This window comes from Coenobita brevimanus, chromosome 86 (assembly GCF_032717465.1).
Source record: "Coenobita brevimanus isolate Jiangsu-jjx chromosome 86, ASM3271746v2, whole genome shotgun sequence".
NCBI classification, from domain to species: domain Eukaryota; kingdom Metazoa; phylum Arthropoda; class Malacostraca; order Decapoda; family Coenobitidae; genus Coenobita; species Coenobita brevimanus.
The window spans coordinates 21138744-21163605 of record NC_137039.1 but is presented as its reverse complement, the minus strand read 5'-3'; the positions used below and the strand labels follow the sequence as shown (position 1 = coordinate 21163605).

At 44.0% G+C, this 24862-nt stretch overlaps 1 protein-coding gene across 1 annotated transcript in view; it reads left to right on the top strand.

Annotated features, from left to right (window-relative positions):
- Positions 1-24862, top strand: part of LOC145410597 (uncharacterized) — a 218660-nt gene that overhangs the window by 99147 nt on the left and 94651 nt on the right. Inside the window, exon 2 of the mRNA XM_080280711.1 lies at positions 15173-15324. Coding sequence (XP_080136837.1) covers positions 15173-15324 — 152 coding nt within the window. The remainder of the gene's footprint in view (positions 1-15172; positions 15325-24862) is intronic.

Sequence of the window (24862 nt, the reverse complement as noted above, 5' to 3'; positions counted from 1 at the left end):
ACCTGTGGATCATTTTATGCCTGAAGAGGGTATTGGCTATCACCAACCCCCTCCCAGCACAAATGTCCACTAACGCACTCCCATTCTCATCTATCTCAGCAGGCACAACCCACTCACCAACTATTCCATCCACCTTCACATTCCCAACTTTACCATTCATATCACCAATCAAAAACACTCTCTCATTCCTTCCAAACTTTTCCATGCACACTTCTACATTTGTCCAGAACTCTTCTCTCACTCTTCTATCACGATCTTGCGTTGGTGTATACACACACACAATCGCCCACATTTGTATTCCAACTTTCAACTTTACCCACGCAATCCTTGACCCAACTGATACTGTCTTATGCTCCTCTTCCATCTTGTTGCATTAAACAAGGAAAATATGTCAAAGACTGTTCATCTTTCCATAGTGTTTAAGAAATTGCATGATACAGTAATCCCTGTACTTTCTGGACGCCCACTTTCCGGACATCCCCACTTACTGGATATTGTGCGCCTGGACCTTCAGAACCCAAAAATGGCCAAAAAAAGAAAAAAATCCCCCCAAAATCCGAATTTTTTCCCACGCATAATTTGAAATTGCCGCGCAGCGCCGAACAGCTGTTACACTACGGACCCTCCCCCCTTCCTTCCTCCCCTTTCCCCCTTCCCCTGTCAGGGTTGCCATTTGGTATTTTTCATTACCAAATATGGGCCAATTTGGTCATGAAATATTCGTCTGGTAATGAATCAGTAATGCATTACCAAACGGATTTTTCACATGCATGAGGATACACAGGATGGAGATGGTGGATTGTTTGCTCTCTTTGATTAATCTGCTAACGTACATAGCGTGAAAATAATCAACATGCTTTTAATTATAAGAAGAGTGATTACATGTATTTCCACTTGTATATACAGTAATCACTCCAATATCCGGATCAATAGAGCCATCGGTAGGTTCGGATATTGGTTTTGTCCGGATATTGGGCCCCAGCTTATGGACTTGTACTTACGGACCCTAACACAGAGAAACACCTATACAACTCCCTCCGGACATGCATAGCACCTATTTAACACCCAAATCACACCAATAAGGCACATAAATGACTGAAATAAATGCAATAGACACATAAAATGTGGGTTTAGAAGTATGTTCATACATTAATAAACATTCTGGTACTTATGGACTCTAACCGAACCTAACCTAACCGAACCTAACCGAACTCTGAAAAACCCATTCCTACTGCACATGCATGAGGTAAGTTTAGTATGGAAAGAAGTACAGTATGACACTTTCTGGTAAGTATAGTATGGGAAAAATACAATATGAAACATTCTGGTAAATATAGTATGGAAAATAGTACAACATGAAACATTTTGGCTACTTACAGCAAGTCCCTGGCCACCTCGATGAATAACCGCCTCCTCTCGGACTCTGACAGTAAGAACGATTTCCTGAAGCACTTGCACTACACTCTTCCTGAAGTCTTGCACTGAACTTAGTCACTAACACACAGAAGTCCGTTCTTTTCACAGTGTTCACTTTAGTCCAAATAATGTTCCATTAAATTTAAGTGTTGCACATTAACTTTTCCCAAGTTTTTTTAAGTTTCCAAAGCCAAAACAAAGAAGGTTAGTTACGTTAAATTTCTTTTCTACTTAGTCTTTTCTCCCAACTTGAAAACCTTAACACAACACACCGTTTTTTTCACTGCACAACACTCAAAATTCCCGTGTGGTCTAGTGGAGAAGTTCTTGCTGTTTATTCACTGTCAGAGCCCGAGAGTATCACTGGCAGGCGTCCAAGGGGTGCATCGGTGGGTAGTGGTGATGGCGTACCGACTACAGAAGACTCTGAAGACAGCCGCAAACTCACGTCGAGCGGCGACTCCACTGTAGCTGATGTGCTGGGCTGTGGCTCGGAGCATGAGGGCCTGTCTTGGGGAGGCAACGGAGTGGAACCAGGGCTTGGCACAGCGGGGGTCACGGGCCTGAAAAAACTGTCAATCGTTGACTGACGCAAGGACCGACGATTCTGGCGATTGATGATGCGCTGCCGGAAAGCACGCACTTCCTCCACGAGTCCCAAGGGCCCCATCTCCCTGTCGCAGTCCGGGTGTTCCAGGTAGTCTAGGACGAACTCTAGATGTTCCCGGAGTGCGCTCAGCTTGGGGATGGCTGGAGTAGTGTCCTGCTGGGCGGAGTCTGCATCATCATCGCCTTCGTCGTCGGAATCTTCAAGTTCGGGACTGACACCAGCAACCGAAGACGCGATCTCGATATCAGACAACGTCTGATACCCAGGATCGCCCTCGTCAGTCGTCCAACCACTCACGAACATCGTCCACATCAACATCGTCGCCGTGCGTATGAGCCGTGCATGGAAGTCATCCACGTCAAACCCTAGGAAATCGTACTCCACATCTGTTCCGAGAAGCAGACGAGACCAACCATTTTCAAGAGTTTTCACAGGGACTTCCTTCCATGCACCTAGCCCAGTTGTACAGCGCAGACTTGATGTTGTAGCGGCGAAGGTTTTCCAAAGTCCGCTTGCCTCGAGTGTCACGTCCTTCCCTGCGCTCGTCCTCGTCCTCGAGAACCACCATCACCTCGTCCAGGAACTTCCGACGGTACAGGCGCTTTGTTGCCACGATCACTCCTTGGTCCATTGGTTGAATGAGAGCAGTCGTATTAGGTGGCAGAAACATGCACCTAATACGGCCATTCTCAGCAACCAAGTCCTTGTCGCACGGGTGGGCAGGTGCATTGTCGAGAGAAGGAGAGCCTTTACCTGGTCGCGAGGAATTCCCAGTGTCTTCGTCTGGTAATGTATGACCTCCTTGACGAAGTGATGGTGAAACCAGTCTTTGAAAATCACAGCTGTGAACCATGCTTTCAAAGAATGGTACCATACGACAGGAAGGACATCCATCACCCCACGAAGGCACCGAGGCTGCTTTGCACGGCCAACAATAACGGGCTTAAGCCGGTGCATGCCGTTAGCATTGGCACAACACAAAGCAGATATCCGTTCCTTAGAAAGCTTGCGGCCAGGTACACGCTTCTCCGTCTCATCGGCGAGAGTGTTCGTTGGCACCGAGCGATAGAATAGGCCAGTTTCGTCAGCGTTATAGACTTGACCGAGAGTGAGGCCCTCCCTGTCGATCAAGCCTTTCACCTTGTGCCGAAACTCGTCCACTCCATCCTCGTTAGCGTCCAATGCTTCGCCATGTGCTTTACGGTTAGTAAGGCCATGTCGCAACTTGAACGCGAAGAGCCAACCCTCGGATGCCTTGAAGTCTAGGGCGTCGTGAAGCCTTGCAAACTTCTCAGCAGCAGCCTTCAGCTCCGTTCCACGTACCATCACACCAGCTGCACGTTGCTGTCGATACCAAATCAACGTGGAGCGGTCGATCTCTGCATACTTGGGAGTAAACATAACCTTCCTCTCCACGTTGCGTTTGCTTCTCGACGAGAAGTCAGCCGTGTACTGCATGAGCTTGTCTCGGGAACGCTTGATATCAAACAAAGTCGACCGGGCCAGGTTGAACTCGCGGAGAATGCGAGAGGAAGACCAACCCGCATCAACCTTCTCCAATATCTCCCGTTTCTTCTCCAGAGTCAACACCACTCTCTTCCTTTTCTCAGGAGGCGGGGCCATCATCACACACACTAAGAGTAGGGCAGAGAGCAGCAGGAGGCCTTGCAGCAAGTACGGCACCACCACAAAAGCGAGCACGTGGGCAGCCATGACGAAGAGCGCAGGTCCAGTCGCGGTGAGAGACAGGCGGGAAGTGGGGAGGATGCAGCGGCGCTCTATCGGACGTCGGAGGAATGACGAACCAAAACAATGCTCTCACGCGGCGCGCGCGGCAAGTTCAAATTACGGACGGCAAAAAATCGGTTTTTTTTCCAATTTTTTTGGATTTTCGGACCATTTTGGGAATGTTTGATCCCAGGACGATAAGGTTCGGTTAGTGGGGATGTTCGGTTATTGGGCGTCCGGATATTAGAGTGATTACTGTATAATTAGTGAAGAATAAATGTTAGCTTTACGAATTTGGTAATGAAAACTGAGGAGTTTGGTAATGTGGCTGTTGCGATCTGGCAACTCTGTTTCCCCCTCACCAACACCCAAACAGTTATTGCCTAACTTTGATCGCCAGTGGTAGCTTATCGCAGTGGAAGCCACACGTGCTCATTTTTTTGTGAATAAACTGCGATACCTCGCCACTAGACCACAAGGGAATTTACGATGTTGTGGAGTGTTAAGAAATTAGAATTTAGAGTGCAAAGGATTAACTGTGGACTGCAAACTGGCCGGGAGCCATCTGAGTGTGCCTTGCACATTACAGAAGTTATTCTCTCGGGCATGGAAGCATACATTCCTTTCTCATATCCTTTGACTAATGCAAGAAAGCCTTGGTTTAATCATGCTTGTTCTAATGCTGTCCGCAACAAGGAGAGGGCCTACAAAAGGTACCGGAGCCAACCCACCCCTGAATCACATCATCTTTACGTTTCTGCCCGGAATCGTGCTGTCTGTTCTTCGCTCTGCGAAAAATAATTTCATCCGTACTAAATGCTTTCAACTCTCCAACTCGAATTCTTCCCACTCCTTCTGGCACCTTGCCATAAACCTTTCTAACAACTTTACCTCATCATCCTTCCCTCCTCCTTTCTACTCTGATGGTTCTGTAGCTATTTCTTCTACTGATAAAGCAGATCTCTTCGCACAGACTTTCCCCTCCAATTCCACCTTAGATGATTCTGGTGCTGTTCCTCCATCACTTCCCGTCTCTGCCTTCCTCATTGCTGACATTAAAATTTCTTCAGCTGATGTATTTTGTGCCATCACTGGCCTCGGTACTAACAAGGCATATGGGCCTGATGGAGTCCCTCCTGTTGTTCTCAAGAACTGTGCTTCTGTGCTTACACCCTGCCTAGGCAAACTCTTTCATCTTTCCTGTCAACTTGTTCCTTTCCTTCTTGCTGGAAGTTTGTTCTCATTCAGGCAGTCCCAAAGAAGGGTGACCACTCCCAACCCTCCAATTATCGTCCAATTGCTTTAACATCCTGTATTTCAAAAGTTTTTGAGTCAATTCTCTATAGATTAATTTTAAGGCATCTTTCCTATCACAACCTTCTTTCTGATCATCAGTATGGGTTCCGTCAGGGACGCTTCACTGGCGATCTTCTCACCTACCTTTCAGACTCCTGGTCATCCTCCTTTCGGGACTTTGACGAAAGCTTTGCCATTGCACTTGACATCTCAAAGGCTTTTGATCTAGTCTGGCATAAATCTTTAATTTCCAAACTGCCCTCCTACGGTTTCTATCCTTCTATCTGTGCCTTCATCGCTAGCTTCCTTTCTGGTCGTTCTATAACCGCTGTTGTAGATGGCCATCGTTCTTCTCCTAGATCTATCAACAGTGGTGTTCCTCAGGGCTCTGTCCTATCACCAACTCTCTTCCTTTTATTCATCAATGATCTTCTAAGCTGTACATCTAACCCTATCCACTCATACGCTGATGACTCCACCCTTCACCTTTTCATTCGGTTCCCGCAATGCCCATCTCAGCAGTTACTACAACAAACAAGGGATGAGGCTATGGCACACCTAATGTCTGACTTGGCTAGTATCTCTGACTGGGGTAACAATAATCTTGTTGTCTTTAATGCATCTAAGATTCAGTTCTTACACCTATCAACCCGTCAAAATCTTCCACAGGTATACCCACTAATGTTTAACAATATTCAGCTTAATCCTGCATCATCGTTGAACATGCTTGGGGTTTCATTTACTCGGGACCTATGTTGGAAAGATCATATTACAGCTCTTGTAAAATCTGCTTCCAAGAGATTGGGTGTGCTAACCCGACTCCGTTCTTTCTTTACCCCTGCACAATTGTTGACTCTATACAGGGGTTTTATCTGGCCCTGTGTAGAGTACAACTCTCATGTGTGGGGAGGTTCCCCACATACTGCTCTTCTCAATAGAGTGGAGTCAAAGGCTTTTCATCTCATTAACTCTCCTCCTCTTACTGACTCCCTTCAACCTGTCTTTTCTCCGCGTGTTGCATCTTTATCTCTTTTCTATCACTACTTTAATGGTCACTGCTCCTCTGAACTGTCTGCATGCATTCCTCCACCTCTACAACGGGTGCGTAGCACCCGTCTGGCAGCAAACTCTCATCCCTTTTCTGTCCAACTCTCTAATGCAAGAGTGAACCGTTACTCCCAGTCCTTTATTTATGCAACAGTTCAACTCTGGAACTGTCTCCTTCTGTCTGTATTTCCTGCTGCCTATGATCTCCAGTCTTTCAAACGCAGTGTGTCCAGGCATCTCGAAGTGAATGGATCTTGAATTTGGCTCTCTCTTGTATTTTGTTTTTCTCTTGGAGGGAACTCTTATTGCGGGCTCTTGGCCTTTGGTTCCTTCTTCCTTGCATAAAAAAAAACAAAAAAACAAAAACAAAAAACTGTGGAGTGCAAACCTGGTGGTTGAAACTGGCGGTTGAAACTGGCCTGATGAAGTTAACAGAGTGCAGTGTTAAACAGTTATAACTCACAGTGCAAAGAATTACTGTAAGTGCAGCACAACATTGGATTACTGTACATGCTTCAAGAGCATTTTCACCACAGCCAAAACCTTACAAAAGACGGCCACAAACATGCTGAAGTACTCTGGCTGAGGTACAGTCACTTCTAATTCCTCATTCTTTGGTTCCTTTTCATTTATATCATGCTTTATGTCCATTATTGGTGTGAATAAGGTCTTAAATAGGTTTAAATAGGTGCTATGCATGTCCGGTAGGGAGTTATTTAGGTGGCTTTCAAAGTTAGGCTGGGTTAGGGTCCATAAGTACCAGTCCAGGAGGCAGGGGCCCATTATCCAGATGGGACCACTTTCCGGACATGCCTTTGGCTCTCTTTCATCGTATAGTGAGGGATTACTGTATATTCATTATTTATGGCTATATTGAAGTGCAAGATTCTTCAGCAAGTACTTGGTAATATGTCAAAGCTATATTTACACGATAATTTTTATTTTAACCCTCCGCCTCCCGACAGATTTTTCACCAGTGACCCCCTCCAATCCCGGCAGATTTTCGATTTTTTTTTTTTTTTTTTTTTTTTTTTTTTTTTTGACTAAAATCTCCACTTTTTTTTTTTTTTGGGGGGGGGCTAAAATCTCTGCTTTTTGTGAAAAACATCAAAAATTCAGAGAGAAAGTGCTCAGTTGAGTTTAGATATACAGTAGACGTAAGAGTACCTTTCCCTTGTTACCGTATTCTCTCAGGCCAGGCTCGAGAGAAAACTATTTCTATGGGAGGGGTAAGTATTTCAAACCATTCATAACTGGTTAGATATTAACTTATTTGGTACAAATTTATATGTAGTACAAGAGTATATTGGTTTTCAGACAATAATATAGGCAATATAAGTGTTGTTCACTCACCAAAAACATCAACATATGGCACCTTCTTTTACGACATTCCCACCTCATCGCTTCTGCTTGTTTCTTCCTCTGGGTTATTTCTTCCTTTGTCCTCCACCTCAGGAATCACTTTCGCCTTGAATTTTGTCACTAGAGAGACCGTGGTGCGACGTCTTTACTGGCCAGGTCACTGGTTACAGTTGAGTTGCCGAGAAAATGGCATGCCGGGGGGAGGGGGGGTCAGGTGGGGCAGGGATAGAGGAAGGTCTCCCACATATGCCAACCAAAAATCTCCTGTGAAACTTGAAAAATGTGCAAATGATGGACCTCACAATTGCAAAACGTATGGATATGTTGTCAGGTGTCACCATGACAAAATGTGGTGACATATCCGTACGTCGTCAGGATGCCTCGGGTTAAATGCAGTTGGTGGTAGGTGGTGGCAATCATCACCAATTCACCTGATGTAATGCTTCCTACTTCTACCTTCTCCTGGTCATCCTCCATTCGGGATTTGGCGAAAGCTTTGCCATTGCACTTGACATCTCAAAGGCTTTAGATTGAGTCTGGCATAAATCTTTAATTTCCAAACTGCCCTCTTACTGTTTCTGTCCTTCTATCTGTGCCTTCATCTCTAGCTTCCTTTCTGGTCGTTCTATAGCCGCTGTTGTAGACGGCCATCGTTCTTCTCCTAGGTCTATCAACAGTGGTGTTCCTCAGGGCTCTGTCCTATCACCAACTCTCTTCCTTTTCTTCATCAATGACCTTCTAAGCTGTACATCAAACCCTATCTACTCATACGCTGATGACTCCATCCTTCGCCTTTCCATTCATTTCCCGCAACGCCCATCTCAGCAGCTACTTCAACAAACAAAGGATGAGGCTATGGCACACCTAATGTCTGACTTGGCTCGTATCTCTGATTGGGTAAAAATAATTTTGTTGTTTTTAATGCATCAAAGACTCAGTTCTTACACCTATCAACCCGACAAAATCTTCCACAGGTATACCCACTAATGTTTAATAATATTCAGCTAAATCCTGCATCATCCTTGAACATGCTTGGGGTTTCATTTACTTGGGACTTGTCTTGGAAAGATCATATTACATCTTTTGTAAAATCTACTTCCAAGAGATGAGGTGTGCTAAGCCGACTCCGTTCCTTCTTTACCCCTGCACAATTGTTGACTCTATACAGGGGTTTTATCCGCCCCTGTGTAGAGTACAACTCTCATGTGTGGGGAGGTTCCCCACATACAGCTCTTCTCAATAGGGTGGAGTCAAAGGCTTTTCATCTCATTAACTCCTCTCCTCTTACTGATTCCCTCCAACTTCTGTCTCTTTGCCACACTGTTGCATCTTTATCTCGTTTTTATCACTACTTCAATGGTCACTACTCCTCTGAACTGTCTGCACGCATTCCTCCACCTTTACGACAAGTGCGTAGCACCCGTCTAGCAGCAAACTCTCATCCCTTTTCTGTCCAACTCTCTAATGCAAGAGTTAACCGTTATTCCCAGTCCTTCATTTATGCAACAGGTCAGCACTGGAACTGTCTCCTTCTGTCTGTATTTCCTGCTTCCTATGATCTCCAGTCTTTCAGACACAGTTTGTCCAGGCATCTCAAAATGATCAGATCTTGAATTTGGCTCTCTCTTGTATTTTGTTTTTCTCTTGGAGGGAACAGTTATTGCTGGTGCCTGGCCTTTGGTTCCTTCTTCCTATTTAAAAAAAGAAAAACTTGGTCATTCTTTTTGTGTGTCTGCCTTCATGTCTTCCCATATCTCCCATCTTTCTTGGCACTTTTTATTACTCTTCTTTCCTTGTCAGGTGGTTTTACATTGAGTGATAAGTCTAATGGTTTCCTGTAAGCCAGGAAACCATTTACAATGCTGGGTGGTAACCTTATAGCCAACCCATATGTGTTCCATATGTGTCAGCAAGTAGGTTGGCGGAGGGCTAATGTTCCTCCTCATAAGACAACTTCTGTAACTCAAGTCAAACGTCCATCCGTTGTTGGATCATGGCATCTGGCTGTAGGTAGATAGATAACTGCGCAGTAATGCTGGTATTAGGAAAATGGTTAACATCAATATTTTCAGCTTCATTATAGTCCAAAACTTGCAAGTGACCAATTTTCTGATTGTTATTACTATTGGCAGAAAGTGAATGACTTCACAGTCCATTTAAAAAGCGTTAGTAGTGTTTGATCTGAGACTTTGTCTTAAATTCTAGGTAATAGATCTGATCATGGACATAGACTAAACTTCCTTTCCCAAAAGCCCAGCAGTCCTCTTATGCACACACACCAACAAAGCACTACAGCCAGGTCTTGTTGTATGGTAATTCATTATGCTATATATCACTGTATTGATGAAAAAAAAAAGAGACGCATTTTCGGAATAACGGTGGCAAAAATAATGCAGATTCACGAGATTGATCCCTCCCAGTCAGCTGATTGAGCCAAAATGGCTGCCCAGTGTCTACATTTACTGTGATTGTCTTCTTTGTTTTCCATTTTGTGTGTGAAAGGCCTCTGAAACACCATTGCTATCATCAAATAACAGTGCAGGTGCTTAACAAATTGTGCAGTGTGTGCAATATTAAGTGAAGTCATAATTCTTTGTTGTGGTAGGTGGTGGCAACTAGCATCCACTCACTTGATGTAGTGCTGCCTACTTCTTCCTTAGCATTTATCAGTCTTTTTCTGTGCCTGCCCTCCTCTCTTCCTATTTCTCCCATCTTTCCTGTCACTTCTTATTGCTTTTCTTTCCTTTACAGGTGGCTTTACATTGTGTGACAAGTCAAATGGTTTCCTGTAAGCCAAGAAACCATTTACAACACTGGGTGGTAACCATATAATCAAACCATACGTGCTCCCTACGTGTCAACAAGTGGGTTGGTGAAGGGTCAGTGTCCCTCCCCGTAAAACAAATAACTCAAAGTCAAATGGCCACCCCTTACGGGATTATTGCGTCTGGCAATAGATAGATAGATAGATAATTCTTTGTGTGTGAAATACTGAAACTTAAGGAAATTGTGTCTACTGTTCATACACAGCCTCCCAGTCAATTGATAACTGTGCCTTCCAGTCAGCTGGTTGACCCAAGATGACTGCCCAATGTTTACATTTTCTGTGATTGTCTGCCTTCTGTTCCATTTTGTATGTGAAAGGCCATTGAAACAATATTGCTAATGCCAGTTAACGGCACAAGTGCTTAACAAACAGTGCAGTGTGCAATTTTGAGCGAAACGATAACTTTTTGTGTATGAAATACAGTAAGACCTCACTATAACTGACCAATTGGGGCCCAAGCCATTCCAAAAAATGTAAAATTCCGATAAAAGTGACATCCGGACTTTTTCCGAAATATCAGACATTAGTCCGGATTGCATGAACGGTTTTTAAACAGTTTTGGGTACCACTGCGGTACTGTACTGTGTTATAACTTCACTACATTAATCAAATGGTATAATAATACTGTACTGTACAGTAATAAACATGTCTATTATTTACCTTATTGTGGTGAACATAGCTAAAGTGGTCAGGCAGTCCGGACTGCTTCTGGCTTTATCGGACTTTTTCCGATATATAGGAATTTAGTCCGGTAGCTTCAAGAGTCAGATAAAAGCGAATTCTGGACTGTTGAAGTCCGTTATATCGAGGTTTTACTGTACTGAAACTTGTGACCTAGAAATCGTTGTCTGGCAAGGTTGCTAGCCCTAGTGGAAAGTGTGGTGCAAGTGAGGGGTGCCAAGGGCAAGCCTAATAGGGTAAGGTTCTTGTAAGATTTTAGCTTATGTGGTCATAGGCCCTGCCTCATGTTGTCACTGAACCCATGTTATATTGACCTTGTTATATGATAATTCATTATGCAGTGGGGTTTCACTGACATAACCCCTTGGTATAGCGAGTCGTGACCGTTCTTGGACATCATACTCAACACTAATCAACTTGCCAATTGAGCCACACCCTCTCAGAATCCATCCTAGATTTGATGGAAGGTCATTGTGAAATTTACAAACAACTATGAACATACTGTTTGACACAAATCACAATTGTATTAGTAATAAGAAAAGTACCCAAGCCAGTTAAATGTGACTGGTGGGAGAAGGTTTAAATTTACCAATAAACTCACTGGTGCTGAGTATAATAGTCACTGTCTATACAATTCATCGTTTCATTTAGTTTTTGAAGGCTCCAATATGCTTGCACGTGTTGGCCTTGGTCACCTAATGGTGGATGTCCATGCTGCTTGATCTCTGGCAGCCTCCCCATTCAGTCCCTTATCCCAGAGGTCACACTAAGTGTGACCTCGTCCCAAGTCTTTTTCGTTCTACGTCCCCCAACCCTACCCCCAACATTAACACTTCTCACTTTCTGTACCTAGTTATCATTCGCCATCCTCTCCACATGCCCAAACCATCTCTAATGTACCTCTCCTCGTCACAGCACCAATAAACTCCAGTCCCATCCTACCCCTCAACTATTCCATCGTAAACTTAGTCCCCCCAGGCGTCACACTCAGGGACGTACTGCATATCCACCTAATCATTGTCATTTTTGTATGTTTGAGACTGCAAATATCCTCTTCCTTTACTGCTCAGGTCTCACTATCATACAGCATTACACTTCTAACATGCCGCATACAAAGATCCCTTAACACAGAGGGAGAGCCCTGTCAATATCAGGAGAGGCAACAGCTCCCTGAGCATTTTCCAACCACTCCTCACTCTAGCCACAGAGCTAGTGCCATCCCCACTTCCAGCACATGTCTCCCAAATAACAAAACTGTATTAACCCGTGCTGTCCCGGCGACATGAATTAACGTCCGCACATGATGTGCACTCATGTCCCGGCGATGTGAATTAACGCGGCAACATTGCAAGTTGCATAATTTTCACATTTTTCAAAATTCGCGCCTGATTTTTGTTTCGTCCGCCTACGCAAACCTCACCTACTCGCCGCCAGGCTAATAATCCCCTAGACCCAGATTAACCCCACCTGACCCTGTGATCGTCCACTTACCTGTCAGCAGTCACCCAGGTCAGACATGGCGCATCGTGGGCTGTCAGACGAGGAGATACAAGTCGCCCTGGATACCTTTACAGGGGATAGTGATTCCCCACTGGACGACGACACCCTCGATGTCGATTACGTGCAGCTTGAGGAGGTTACAAGCAGCAGTGATGAGGAGGTCCCTTCCCCAAGGAAGGTCAAATATATAACATATAGGAGGGCAGGGGACGGCCAGCCTGCACCACGTGCTGCATCTAGGCAGCAAAACATACCATCAGATGAGAACGAGGACAAGGAAGCAGTACATGGTGGCGTATTTTCCTGGCTGGGAAAGGAAAAGATATCGCCACATGGGACTGGGACAGACGTCACATTGCGACTGTTCCACAGGTATGTTCCTTCTATGTGTTCTGTGGCAGGAAGTAGTGGTGTGGGGATGGTTAGGGCAGCAGAAAGTGAAAGGGTTGGGGCGGGAGAGCGCAGACAGATTCGTGAAAGTGAGAGTGGTGTGGGGGAGGCAACACGTCCAGGTGGCGTTCGTGTTAGGCGTGGTGTGGGTTAGCAGAAAGTGAAAGCACTTGTCTAACATGTAAAGGGGTAATATGTTATATTGGAAGTATTATAAAAGGTGAATAATTAGATTTTGAGTTGAAAAAATAATGACGGTACCTGAAGTCACGTGGTAGCGCTATTGCTATGGTCATTCTTTTCGTAAAGCATGTACATCTATAAAAGCAATTGTATAACATGCAAAGGGGTAATATGTTATGTTGGAAGTATTATAAAAAGTGAATAATTAGATTTCGAGTGACCTGAACTCACGTGGTTACGCTATTGCTATGCTCATTCTTTTCGTAAAGCATGTACATCTATAAAAGCAATTGTATAACATGTAAAGGGGTAATATGTTATATTGGAAGTATTATAAAAGGTGAATAATTAGATTTTGAGTGACCTACCCAGGTCAGAAGAGACACTAGATACGAGTGTGTGGAATGCAACGTTGCTCTCTGCCTGCAACCGTGCTTCCGTGAGTATCATAATAACAGGCATTATTGAAAGTGTGTGTAGTGTGATAAGGCCTGTACATACGCGATAAAGTGTCGCTCAGTATCATAATAGTGCCATGTGATCTTATGTGATACTAATCATAGGAGGTTGTATAGTTACTGTAAAGTTAGTATGTAAGTTGAAAAATAGTCTAAGTTGAAAGTCACAGAACATACAGTAAGTAGGTAAATAAGCGCTAGGAAGAATTCTGTTCACGGTGTAAGAGGAGTGGGAAATTCCCCAAGGGCTTTAAATTTAGCCACCAATTATGGGATAAGCTGTCTCCTAGTGTACCACCATCCCACCTCTCTCTCTCTCTCTCTTTCTCTCTCTATTAGGATAAGGCTTACTGTAAATCGTGTACTACTGTGAAAGCAAATGTTTAACATGGAAAAGGCCAGAATGTAATGTGAGAAGTACTATAAAGGGGGAGAAAATAAATTCAGAGGTGAAAAAAAATGACATGACATGATTTACCTACATAAATTAGCGCTACTTCTATGCTAATTCTTTTCATAAAGCATGTACTTCTGTAAAAGCAATTGTCTAACATGTAAATGGGTAATATGTTATGTTATAAGTAATCAAAAAGGTGAAAAAATAGAATCTGAGTTGAAAAAAGCATGAAAGACCAAGTTGTCACTTGGTAAATAAGCGCTATTCTTATGCTAATTCTTTTCATAAAGCAAGTACATCTATAAAACTAATTGTATGACATGTAACTGGGTTATATATCATGTTATAAGTAATCTAAAAGGTGAAAAAATAGAATCTGAGTTGAAAAAAGCATGAAATAAAATGATCTCACTTGGTAAGTAAGCGCTACTTTTATGCTAATTCTTGTCATAATGCCTCAAAATATGTACAAACAATTATGTAAAGTTGAAAATGGTATGATGTTATTGTGGAAGTAATATGGAACATGAAAAAATACAATAGCTGATGAAATAACGATGTTTGTTATCCATCAGTGACATAATCGACCGATTTCGCTTGGGTTGCACAGTGGTACATACAGTACCTTATTTCTCATTTTTTTCTGTATAAAACCCAATATACTTCTGGTATACATATTTCCAACATATGAATACATGATAATAAACATATACTGCATCAGTTCAGAGTACCCTTGCCACCATAGAAAACGTATGGCGAAAAGACTACTCATAGAGCATGGCAGTACATGTCAAACTTACGTGCTCCAGGTAAGCCATTTCTGGACCCAAGGGACAGCTTTCTTTGTGATTTTCCTTAGTTTCTGATCAAAAGCGAATGTTTGAGCAAAAAAAAATAAAAATGGTCCAAAAAAGCCGGGACTGGGGCGGACCAAAGCTCAGAAAACGTCGGGATTGGCCAGGTTAACAATGCAGTATTAAATTAATTCTTTGGATGTCTCATTCAGGATTGATGTGATGGCATTGGTTATTCCAAACTTTTTCATTGATAATGGGTAGAGTTTGATGTAAGGGATGAAAATACAGGAGACTCAGACTTAGTAGTAGAAGCAGAAGTGTGGTAACTTCAGTTCATTATACAGTAGTGAGGTTTTACTGTGTAGGATATGTCAGAAGAATATGTGGTTCAACTTACATTTTGCACATTTAAGCAGATTTACAAATACAGTCCATAAGAAGAAATAAAACTAAATTCTAAGTTGTAAATTTGTATGCCAGGTGTTCTTCTCAACTGGCTTGGTGTGGCACAGGCATATATCGAGCCTATTCGCTATATTGGGGTGAGTCTTGTTGTGGTTGGGTCCTTCCTCATCATCTCAGCAATGTGCCGATGGATGTTCCTCTCACCTCATCCCAGCACTGTCAATGAGGTAAGCTTATACATATTCTGGTTTTGCCATGACAGCCATTAAATGCTTTGGACTGCGACAGTCCAGCCGTAGACTTGCACTGTGAAGAGGATAATATAGGAGTGATTTACTGTTTAGGCACTTTTACTGTTGAAGAAGCTGTTCATGTTCATAGATATATGCAGTGCACCATACAGAAGATGTGCAAAATGTAACAGAACCTTTGCCTTATTAAACAGTTATTAGATGAAAATTTTGAGGAAGCATGCATGCAGCTTTCCTGATAGCCCAAGATAATTTTCCCATATTGTATTTTTTCTTTGTTCAGTTTCCTTTTGGATGGCTTCTTTAATACTTGCATTTGTCCATCTCATTCTGGCAGCATCTCTGTTCAGCTCCTTGAGATTGTTGTGAAGGATCTCATCAAAGTTCTTCACAGGTCTACCTCTTGTGCTTTACCCTCCACATTCATCCTCACATCTTTTCACCTAATTGCAATATTCCATATTTTCCACATTTTCAGTCTCTCTCAGTCTCCCTTCAATTCCCAGCTGATCGTTCAGCTCTTGGTATTTGGTAACATGGCAGATACTGTCAGTAGTAGATTTGAATTTCAATTATAAAAATTGAACACAAGTAATGTGTAGGATTTAAGATATTCATTTTGAACACAATTAATCTGCACCATTTTTCTCTAATGTAACCCCAGTAATGCATGAAGAACACTGTAATATAACACCTGGCTGTATTTTGGCTGTCAGATAGTTGGTACTGGTATCCTCTGCATCATTATCTTTTCCCTTCGTCTCATAACTATACAGTAAGCTCTCTATTATCTATCGTCGCAGTATCCGGCCCAACGCAATATCCGTTGCTTTTTGCTCAGCTTTATTAAAGCTATATATGGCGGAATTAGGCAATATCCGGTGATGAAATTGGAAGCAGTTGGTGGTACTATGCCTTTTTCGATGGTAACGTATATCATCCGGCTCAGACATGGGACCCAGTTGGCATGCAGGCAGACCCCGCAACACAGCAACACGTGCCGGCCAGTCATAATGCTTTGGGGGGGTAACCCACCCAACACACCAAGCCAGCTGTTGCCCCGCCCCCTCCCCTGTGCCTTGCTCTTTGCTGTAGTTCTGTGGCTTCCCGTGTGACCCCTCCCCTAGTGCTCCGGCTGTTGTACCCTAGTTCTGCATGATGGCTGAGTTTATGGCTTTTGTGGTGGTGCCAACACAAGGTGAGTATGATTATGATTATATTATGTACCAGTATTGTATTATCGTACTATATGGACACTCATGAGCACTAATTTCTACTCGGGGGAGCCCCCTTCCCACCCCTGTATACCCATGGAAGAGGGGAGAGAGGGACAAAATGTTCTCCACCTGCCTCTACCCCAGCTCCCAACCTTCCCCCATACCCATACACAAGCCCCCCCTCCGCCCACTCGTCATTCTTAACTAGGAGTCACATCTTGAGCTGATCTCATATGTAACACTCTTGGCCACGCTGCTAATACACAAACTTAAAACACTAAGATATGTAAAAAATATATTATTTATCTGTCAACCTGTGGTAGGTGGGGGCACTCACCATCCACTCACTCGATGTTGTGCTGCTGTCGGGTGTCTGCCCTTTCCTCTCCTCCATCTTTGTTTCCTTCCATCCTCTTCTGTCATCCCTTCCTTAATTCTTTCCTTGTCCTTCTGCCTACGGGTAACTTTACACTCCCTCTTCTGTCTTTCTTTCCTTCATAATTTCCTCTTCCTTCTGCCTGTGGGTAACTCTACACTGAGTGACAAACCAAATGGTTTCCTGTACATGAGGAAACCATTTACTTTGCTGGATGGTAACCATATAACCAAATTTTGGCGCCTGGTGGTTTGGTGAGTAATTATTGTGCTCCAGTCAGATTGAGCCGTTGAAGGTTTATATCCAAGGGGTGGTTGGGGTTGATTGCTCATGTAATGCCACTCAGGGATGAGTGAGGCAGGTCACCCTCATCTTAAATGTCGGGACCAACTACCTACCCCCGGGCTCCTATGCTCCTCATGGGGCAGTGTACCATTGGATGATGGATGGATGGAACTATCAACATGCTGCAGCAAGAAATTAAATCATTATAACATTTATTGGGATGTGAAACAACCAAACTCACCGGCCTCACACTTTCCAGTGAGCGGGCTCCGCCTGCATACCGCAAGACCCTTCCGATGATGTCACCACTCGGAATAAAACACGTGCATGCGCACACGCACACAAACAGCAATATGCACTAACACTCTTGATGAAAGATCCCAAGGACGAAGCTGAATGGATTATTGGCGTCCTGTACACACTATGTATCCAATACATAGGCCTTTGTTTAAGCATCATTAAGATCCAGTGTGTAACCACATACAGATATGTGGTGTCCCTTGAAATATTAAAATGCTACTAGTCCCGTCTGACTGCTGCACGCAGCCACTTGGTTGAGGTACCTTTCTTGGTGAGACAGTCAGCCAGTTGTTGTGGTGTATCCACCCAAGACACTTCGTCAATCTCCCTTCACTTCAACAAGTCTTGTAATACAGCAATATCAATGCGCAATCTTCTGTCTTCTACACTCCTACAGGAGTAAAGGACGTCCACCAGACTCTTGTTATCGACGAAACACTTGATCTTGAAATCTCCACATCCAGAAACCTCACGCAATTTGTTGGCGAGATATACAGCAGTTTCAGCACATTCAAGCAGCACCAACGTTTCAGCAGATAAAGTAGATTTGACAACCCGCCTGAACTTTCTAGTCTGCCAGAATAAGGGACATCTCGCCTCACTAGCATCTCATAGGAAGATCACAAAGCCTCCCTGAGACCCATTGCATACAAGGTTGGCAAAAGAGGCATCTGAAAAAGCACTCTATATAACATTCATCGAGTGGCCCCATTCTTGGAATGTATAGCTTCATGTTGTCAGTCTTCACCCTTATGATCACCTTGTTGAGGCTAAGCAAATCTGCTACGATAGCTCGGTTGATAGTCATACTCAACTCACACACATCAAAGGCAAGATCTGGCCGAGTGTGTATGGCAATCCAATTGAGTTGCCCAATTAACACTTGGTACTCAGTTTTCTCAGACCCAGACAGCTCTCCTGATTTTACTGCTGTAATCATAGGGGCATTTGTCTTCTTAGTATAATAGGAAAAGTGTATGGTGGGATACTTATTGACAGAGTTAGAGAAAGAACAGAGAAATTAGTTGGAGAAGAACAGGGAGCCTTTAGGAAGAGAAGAGGTTGTGTAGATCGGATATTCATTCTTAGATCTTTAGTGGAAAAGTTTCTAGAGAAGGGAAAGAAGTTGTATGCGGCTTTCATGGATTTAGAGAAAGCATATGACAGGGTGGATAGACAAGGATTGTGGAAAGAGTTAAGAATATATGGAGTAGATGGGAAGTTGTTGAATGCTGTGAAGAGTATGTACGATGGTGCTAAGGCTGCAGTGCGTGTGGATGGTGAACTAAGTGAATTTTTCTCTTTGGAGGCTGGGTTGAAACAGGGATGTGTCATGTCTCCATGGTTGTTCAATCTGTACATGGATGGGGTAATAAAAGAGGTACAAGGTAGGGTAGTGGATGTTGGAGTGGCCCTGGTGAGAGAGGATAGTGTTTGGAAACTCCCTGTACTGTTGTTTGCAGATGATACTGTGTTATTGAGTGAAGACGAAGGGGAGCTGCAAGGCTTGGTGGATGAGTTTGGGAGAGTGTGTAAGAAACGGAATCTAAAGGTAAATGTCTATCTATCTATCTATATACCTAGGCTGCTTCCCCCAAGGAAAGGGAGGTAGCCGAGACAGGACGACTCACTCTCCATTTACTCATCCATTCAAACACATTCATTCGCATCTTAGCCCCAAAGGGGAGAACGGACAGATCCTCACCGCACCACACCGCACAAGGGTCAACTGGGCAATGCAATCAGTGACATCCGCAGCAGGGCCCGACAGCAGAACTGGTTTACCCCTGCCACATCATAACAGACCCATCCCCTTACCCGCACCTGACCTGACTAGCTGATCAGACCAAATGCGGGAGAATATCCCCTCAGGGCTGCGTCATCACTTATTCATTCACAATTTCTCTCCATTTATTTCTGTCACGCACAGCCACTCTTCCTTGCTCAACAGACATCCCTCTCGCATCCAGCGCTCTCTTCACACTGTCCATCCATCCTATTCGTGGTCTTCCTATCAGCCTTACACCTCTCACATCAGATCTAGTTATCTTTTTCACCAATCGCTCATTATCCATTCTCTCCATATGCCCAAACCATTGCAACACCCTCTGCTCAACTCTACCAGCCATCTCCCGAACAACTCCAGTTCTCCTTCGCACTTCATCATTTCGCACCCGATCCATACGCGTCACTCCACACATACTCCTCAGACATCTCATCTCCATTACATTCAAACTTTTCCTCTCTGCTACACCCATATTCCATGTTTCAGACCCATATAACGCAGTCGGTACCACAACACCCTCATACAGCTTTCTCTTTACATCCATTCTAAGCGAACGACATTTATACATTTTTTTTCATTCCTCCCAGCACCTTTCCTACTTCATTTATTCTAAACTTCACTTTTGCATCTATTCTTCCATCCACAGCAACATGTGACCCTAGATATTTAAAACAATCTACCTCCTCAAGCAACTCACCATTCAAAACTATATTCATCCCCCTACCATCTATCAACCTCGTACACTTCATCACTTTACTCTTATTCTCATTTACTTTCAATTTCCTCCTCTCACACACCCTTCCAAACTCCTCTACCAACTCTCTCAATCTCTCCTCTGAATCAGTCACCAGTGCAGTATCATCTGCAAACAGCAGCTGCTTCAGATTCCACTCTCCTCCATCAACATTTACCAGACTCAGACCACCTAAAACTCTTGCATTCACCTCCCTTACAACACCATCCATGTAAATATTAAACAACCAAGGCGACATCACACATCCCTGTCGCAGCCCCACTCTCACGGGAAACCAATCACTCACAGCATTTCCCACTCTTACACACGCTCTACTATTTACATAAAAACTTTTCACCCCTTTTAGTAACCTACCATCAAGTCCATACAATCTTAAAACAGTCCACAAAGCCTCCCTATCAATTCTATCATACGCTTTCTCTAAATCCATAAATGCCCAAAACACATCCTTGCCTTTCGCTAAGTACTTTTCACACACTTGTCTCACAGCAAACACCTGATCAACGCATCCCCTCCCTCTCCTAAAGCCACACTGCTCATCACTAATTACTCCCTCTGTACCCTCTCTAACTCTCATAATTAACACTCTACCATACACCTTACCTACAACACTCAACAGACTTATACCCCTAAAGCTAGTACATTCATACTTATCACCCTTGCCTTTATACAACGGGACCACACAAGCACTTGCCCAGTCAATTGGCACCATACCTTTCTCAAAGCACACATTCAACAATCTTACTAACCAGTCAACAATAGTCACTCCACCACCCTTCAGGCATTCCACAGCACACCCATCCATACCTGCAGCTTTCCCTGCTTTCATCTCCTTTACTGCCTTCTCCACTTCCTCCTTCGTGATCAAAGAATCATTCAACTCCTCCCAACACATTTATTCCTTGCACCCTTCCATCCGCCACAATCTCAGCCACCCTTTCCTCCTCTACATTTAACAATCTTTCAAAATACTCTGCCCATCTCTTCCTTACTGCATCCATCTCAATTAACATCCTTCCATCCTCTGCTTTTACTCGTTCTTCCTTCCCAGACTCTCCCTTTCGCACCCTTTTCACCTCCTTCCAAAACATTTTCTTATTCTGCTGAAAATTCTCTGTCAGCCGCCTACCCCACCTCTCATCTGCTGCCACTTTAGCATCACGCACAGCCCTTCTCGCTCTATTCCTCTTCTCCTTATACCTTTCATATGACATCTCATCCTTCCTCTGCAGCCACACTTCATATGCACGTCTCTTCTCAGCGACAGCCATACTTACTTCCTCGCACCACCATTCACTTCCTTTTCTTACACCACCACCCACACGTCTCACACCACACACCTCTTCTGCATGCCCCACCACAGCACTCTTAAACAACTGCCATTCCTCCTCCACGCTGCCATTTTCCCGATCTTTCACTGCGTTCCACTCATCTTTCAATTTCTCCTGATACTCTATCTTTTTCTCTCTTTTATCGAACTCACTCACTTTCAAAACCTCCCCGCCACACTTAACCCTCCTAGCTCTCATCCATCTCTTACCTACTCTTAACTTTCCCTCCACCAGGTAGTGGTCAGACATACCTCCACCCTCCCCTCTCAGAACTCTCACATCCAACAATCTTCCTATTACATTCCTAGACACAACGACATAGTCCATCAAGGCTCTATCAACAACCCTTCCACCCTCCTGTCTCACCCATGTATACTTATAAATATCTTTCTTCTCAAACAGCGTATTCCCAATCACCATCTCTCGCTCAACACACATCGCTATCATTCGTTCCCCATTTTCATTTCTTCCAGGCACACCATGCATACCAACTACGCCTTCAACTGCTACATTTCCCACTCTAGCATTCAGATCTCCCATCATTACCACATTCACATTCGCTTCAAAACTCTGCAGACACTCATCAACATCATTCCAGAAAGACTCCTCTCTTGTTCATCCCTTTCACTACCAGGCCCATATGCACTCACAAACACCCACAACTCACGTTCAAATTTCGCTTTCACCCACATCAGTCTCGATGACACCTCCTTCCATTCAATCACACATTGCTGAACTTCCGGACTCACTAACAAGGCCACACTCTTCTCTTGCCCTTCCTCTATCAACACCTGACAATCTTCCATTCACACTTCCAAACATAGATTCCCCCTTCCCTTTCATCTTCGTTTCACTCAAAGCTAACACATCCAACTTTCTTCTCACAAACATTCTCCCAATCTCCTCCCTTTTAGCCTCAATCGTACTACATCCACGCACATTCATAGACCCAATCTTCAGGGTACGGGGATAACTCCATCCCCCATCCCTTTCTCTGGCCTGTCTCTTTTTAGGAACTACAAAACAGAGGAGGGGGTCCCTAGTCCCCTCACCCCGCCCCTTTTAGTCGCCTTTTACGACACGCAGGGAATACGGTGGCAGTATTCTTCCTAACACAACCTGGCCGCAGAGTAGTAGTACCACCCCATAGTGCGGCCAGGTTGTGTCCCCCCCGCCACAGGGGGAAAGGGGGAAAGGTAAATGTAGGGAAGAATAAAGTGATGGTCTTTGAGAGAGGTGAAGTCAGTGAATGGACAGCGAGGTTGGATGGTGGGGAATTGGAAAATGTGAGTATGTTTAAGTACTTGGGTAGTGTGATGAATCAGGATGGAGGTTTGGAGGGTGAAGTGCGTGAAAGGGTACAGCAGGGAAGAAAGGTTGCTGGTTCTTTGAAAGCAGTGATAAGAAACAGGGAAGTGAGCATGGAAGTGAAAAAGTTACTACATGACAGTATTTTGATACCAACTCTAATGTATGGAAGTGAAGCTTGGATGTTGTTGGAAGGACACAAGTCAAGAGTGAGAGCAGTGGAAATGAGTTATTTAAAAGGACCCTGTGGAGTCACATGGAGAGACAGGCTGACGAATGAGGATATAAAGGAGCGTTGTGGTGTGGATGTGAATGTGATAGGAAGCGTTATGAGGAACACACTGAGGTGGTTTGGCCATGTGGAGAGGATGGAGGGTGAAAGACTGATGAAGAGAGTGTATGTAAGTGAGGTGGAGGGGGGAAGAGGGAGGGGGAGGCCGAGGATGAGATGGAGGGATGGGGTGGAGAGGTATATGAGGGAGGGGGGTGTGAGTTGGGAGCAGGGCAGTGAAATGGCGGGGGACAGGGCGATTTGGAGGCGATTTGTTTGTGGCCACCTCAAACAGGATTGAGGCGTCTGGCAATAGATAGATAGATAGATGATGTCTGCTCAGCGTGACTGGTTTCAAAGACGAAATGTACTGGAACTGGTCAAGCGTTATGCTGCCATCACTGTTGGAGACTACATTTAGACCAACGTATTTGAAAGCTTTTGATTCCGAACTGCCGATGAGAAATATTTGGCTGAAATGGTTTATCACTTGCTGCTTGAACTCACGTGTACCAGCCCAAAGGAATCATCGACATAAATGCATATAATGCCTTTGATCCTGCCACTATTACTCCAAGAGAACAATGCTGAATCCAGTGATGACACTGTAGTTCCGAGACTCAACAACTGATCTTTAATGCGCAGGTACCAATGCCTAGTTGCATCACAGAGGCCATAAACCATTTTCCTTAGTCTCCACAGCTTACCGTTTGCATATTCAGACGGAGGACGTAAATGAACAACTCGCTCAATGTCGTTACCTTGCAGATAAGCAGCTTTCACATCCATAGCTTGGCAGTCCCATTGGTTGGTGGAGGCAAAAGAAAGTGCCAAACGCACAGCCTCTTTTGAGCATGTAGGAGAGTCTTTCCTGAGATCCACTGTCTCTTCCTCAAATCCTCTGGAGACTAAACGGGCTTTAATAATCGGCTTCTCGTTTTTCATTTTTTCCGTCACAACCCATCGAACCGTTATGGCATCTTGCCAAACATCATCTACTTCCTCATACACGTCATTATTCTGCCAGTTTGTAATTTCTATTTCCTTGGCGCATAATACGTCCTCAGAGTTGAAAAGAACAAGCATCTTTGCGTCATCATCAACTACTTCCCATGTGCTAAAATCATTTTGCAGATCCACCCAATCAATATTGCCATCAGAGTCCCTCTTCAAATTGTAGCAGTGTTTGTACTTTCCAGTGGCTTTACCCGCCTGGCTCACAATACTTCCAGTCACCAACTCTCCTGTTTCTGAATGTATTTCCTTTATACGTTGACCAACAGAAACCTTGGGAGGCTCCTAACTGGAAGAGAAACTGTGGGAGGCTGATCATCTAGAATTGCACCATTTTCCGACTCATCATCTGGTGGATAGTCATTCAGTACTTGCGAAGAATCGTCATTAGGCTTCTCTTGGATTACACTGTTCTTCTCATAACTACTGACGCTGTTTCCAACTGTAGTATTTTGTTCTGGAGCACGTGCTAGACGACACACATGCACTCACATGTAGACACCGCCGTGTCTCACCAGAATTTATTTTCCATCTCTGCCAATTACGATTCCAGGAGCATGCCATTCATGACTGTCATTTCTTTTGTAGAAGACCTCATCTCCATTTTGGATGTCATTTATGTCACTCGAACGTATGTTGTGCTGCAGAGCCCTAGCCAAACGTTCACCAGATTAAGTCTTTATAAACTCTTGCCTTGCTAAATGAAGAGCGTTCAAATTGTCCCTCACAATTTTTGATGGTGATGTAGGTTCCAAGGCTTGAGGATCATTTGCTTACACATTAGGCCGGCCAGGGTTTTGACCAAAAACAAGTTGGTTAGGAGAAAAACCTGCATAGTTGGTGAGAGCATTTCTTGCTGATACTGCCCAAGC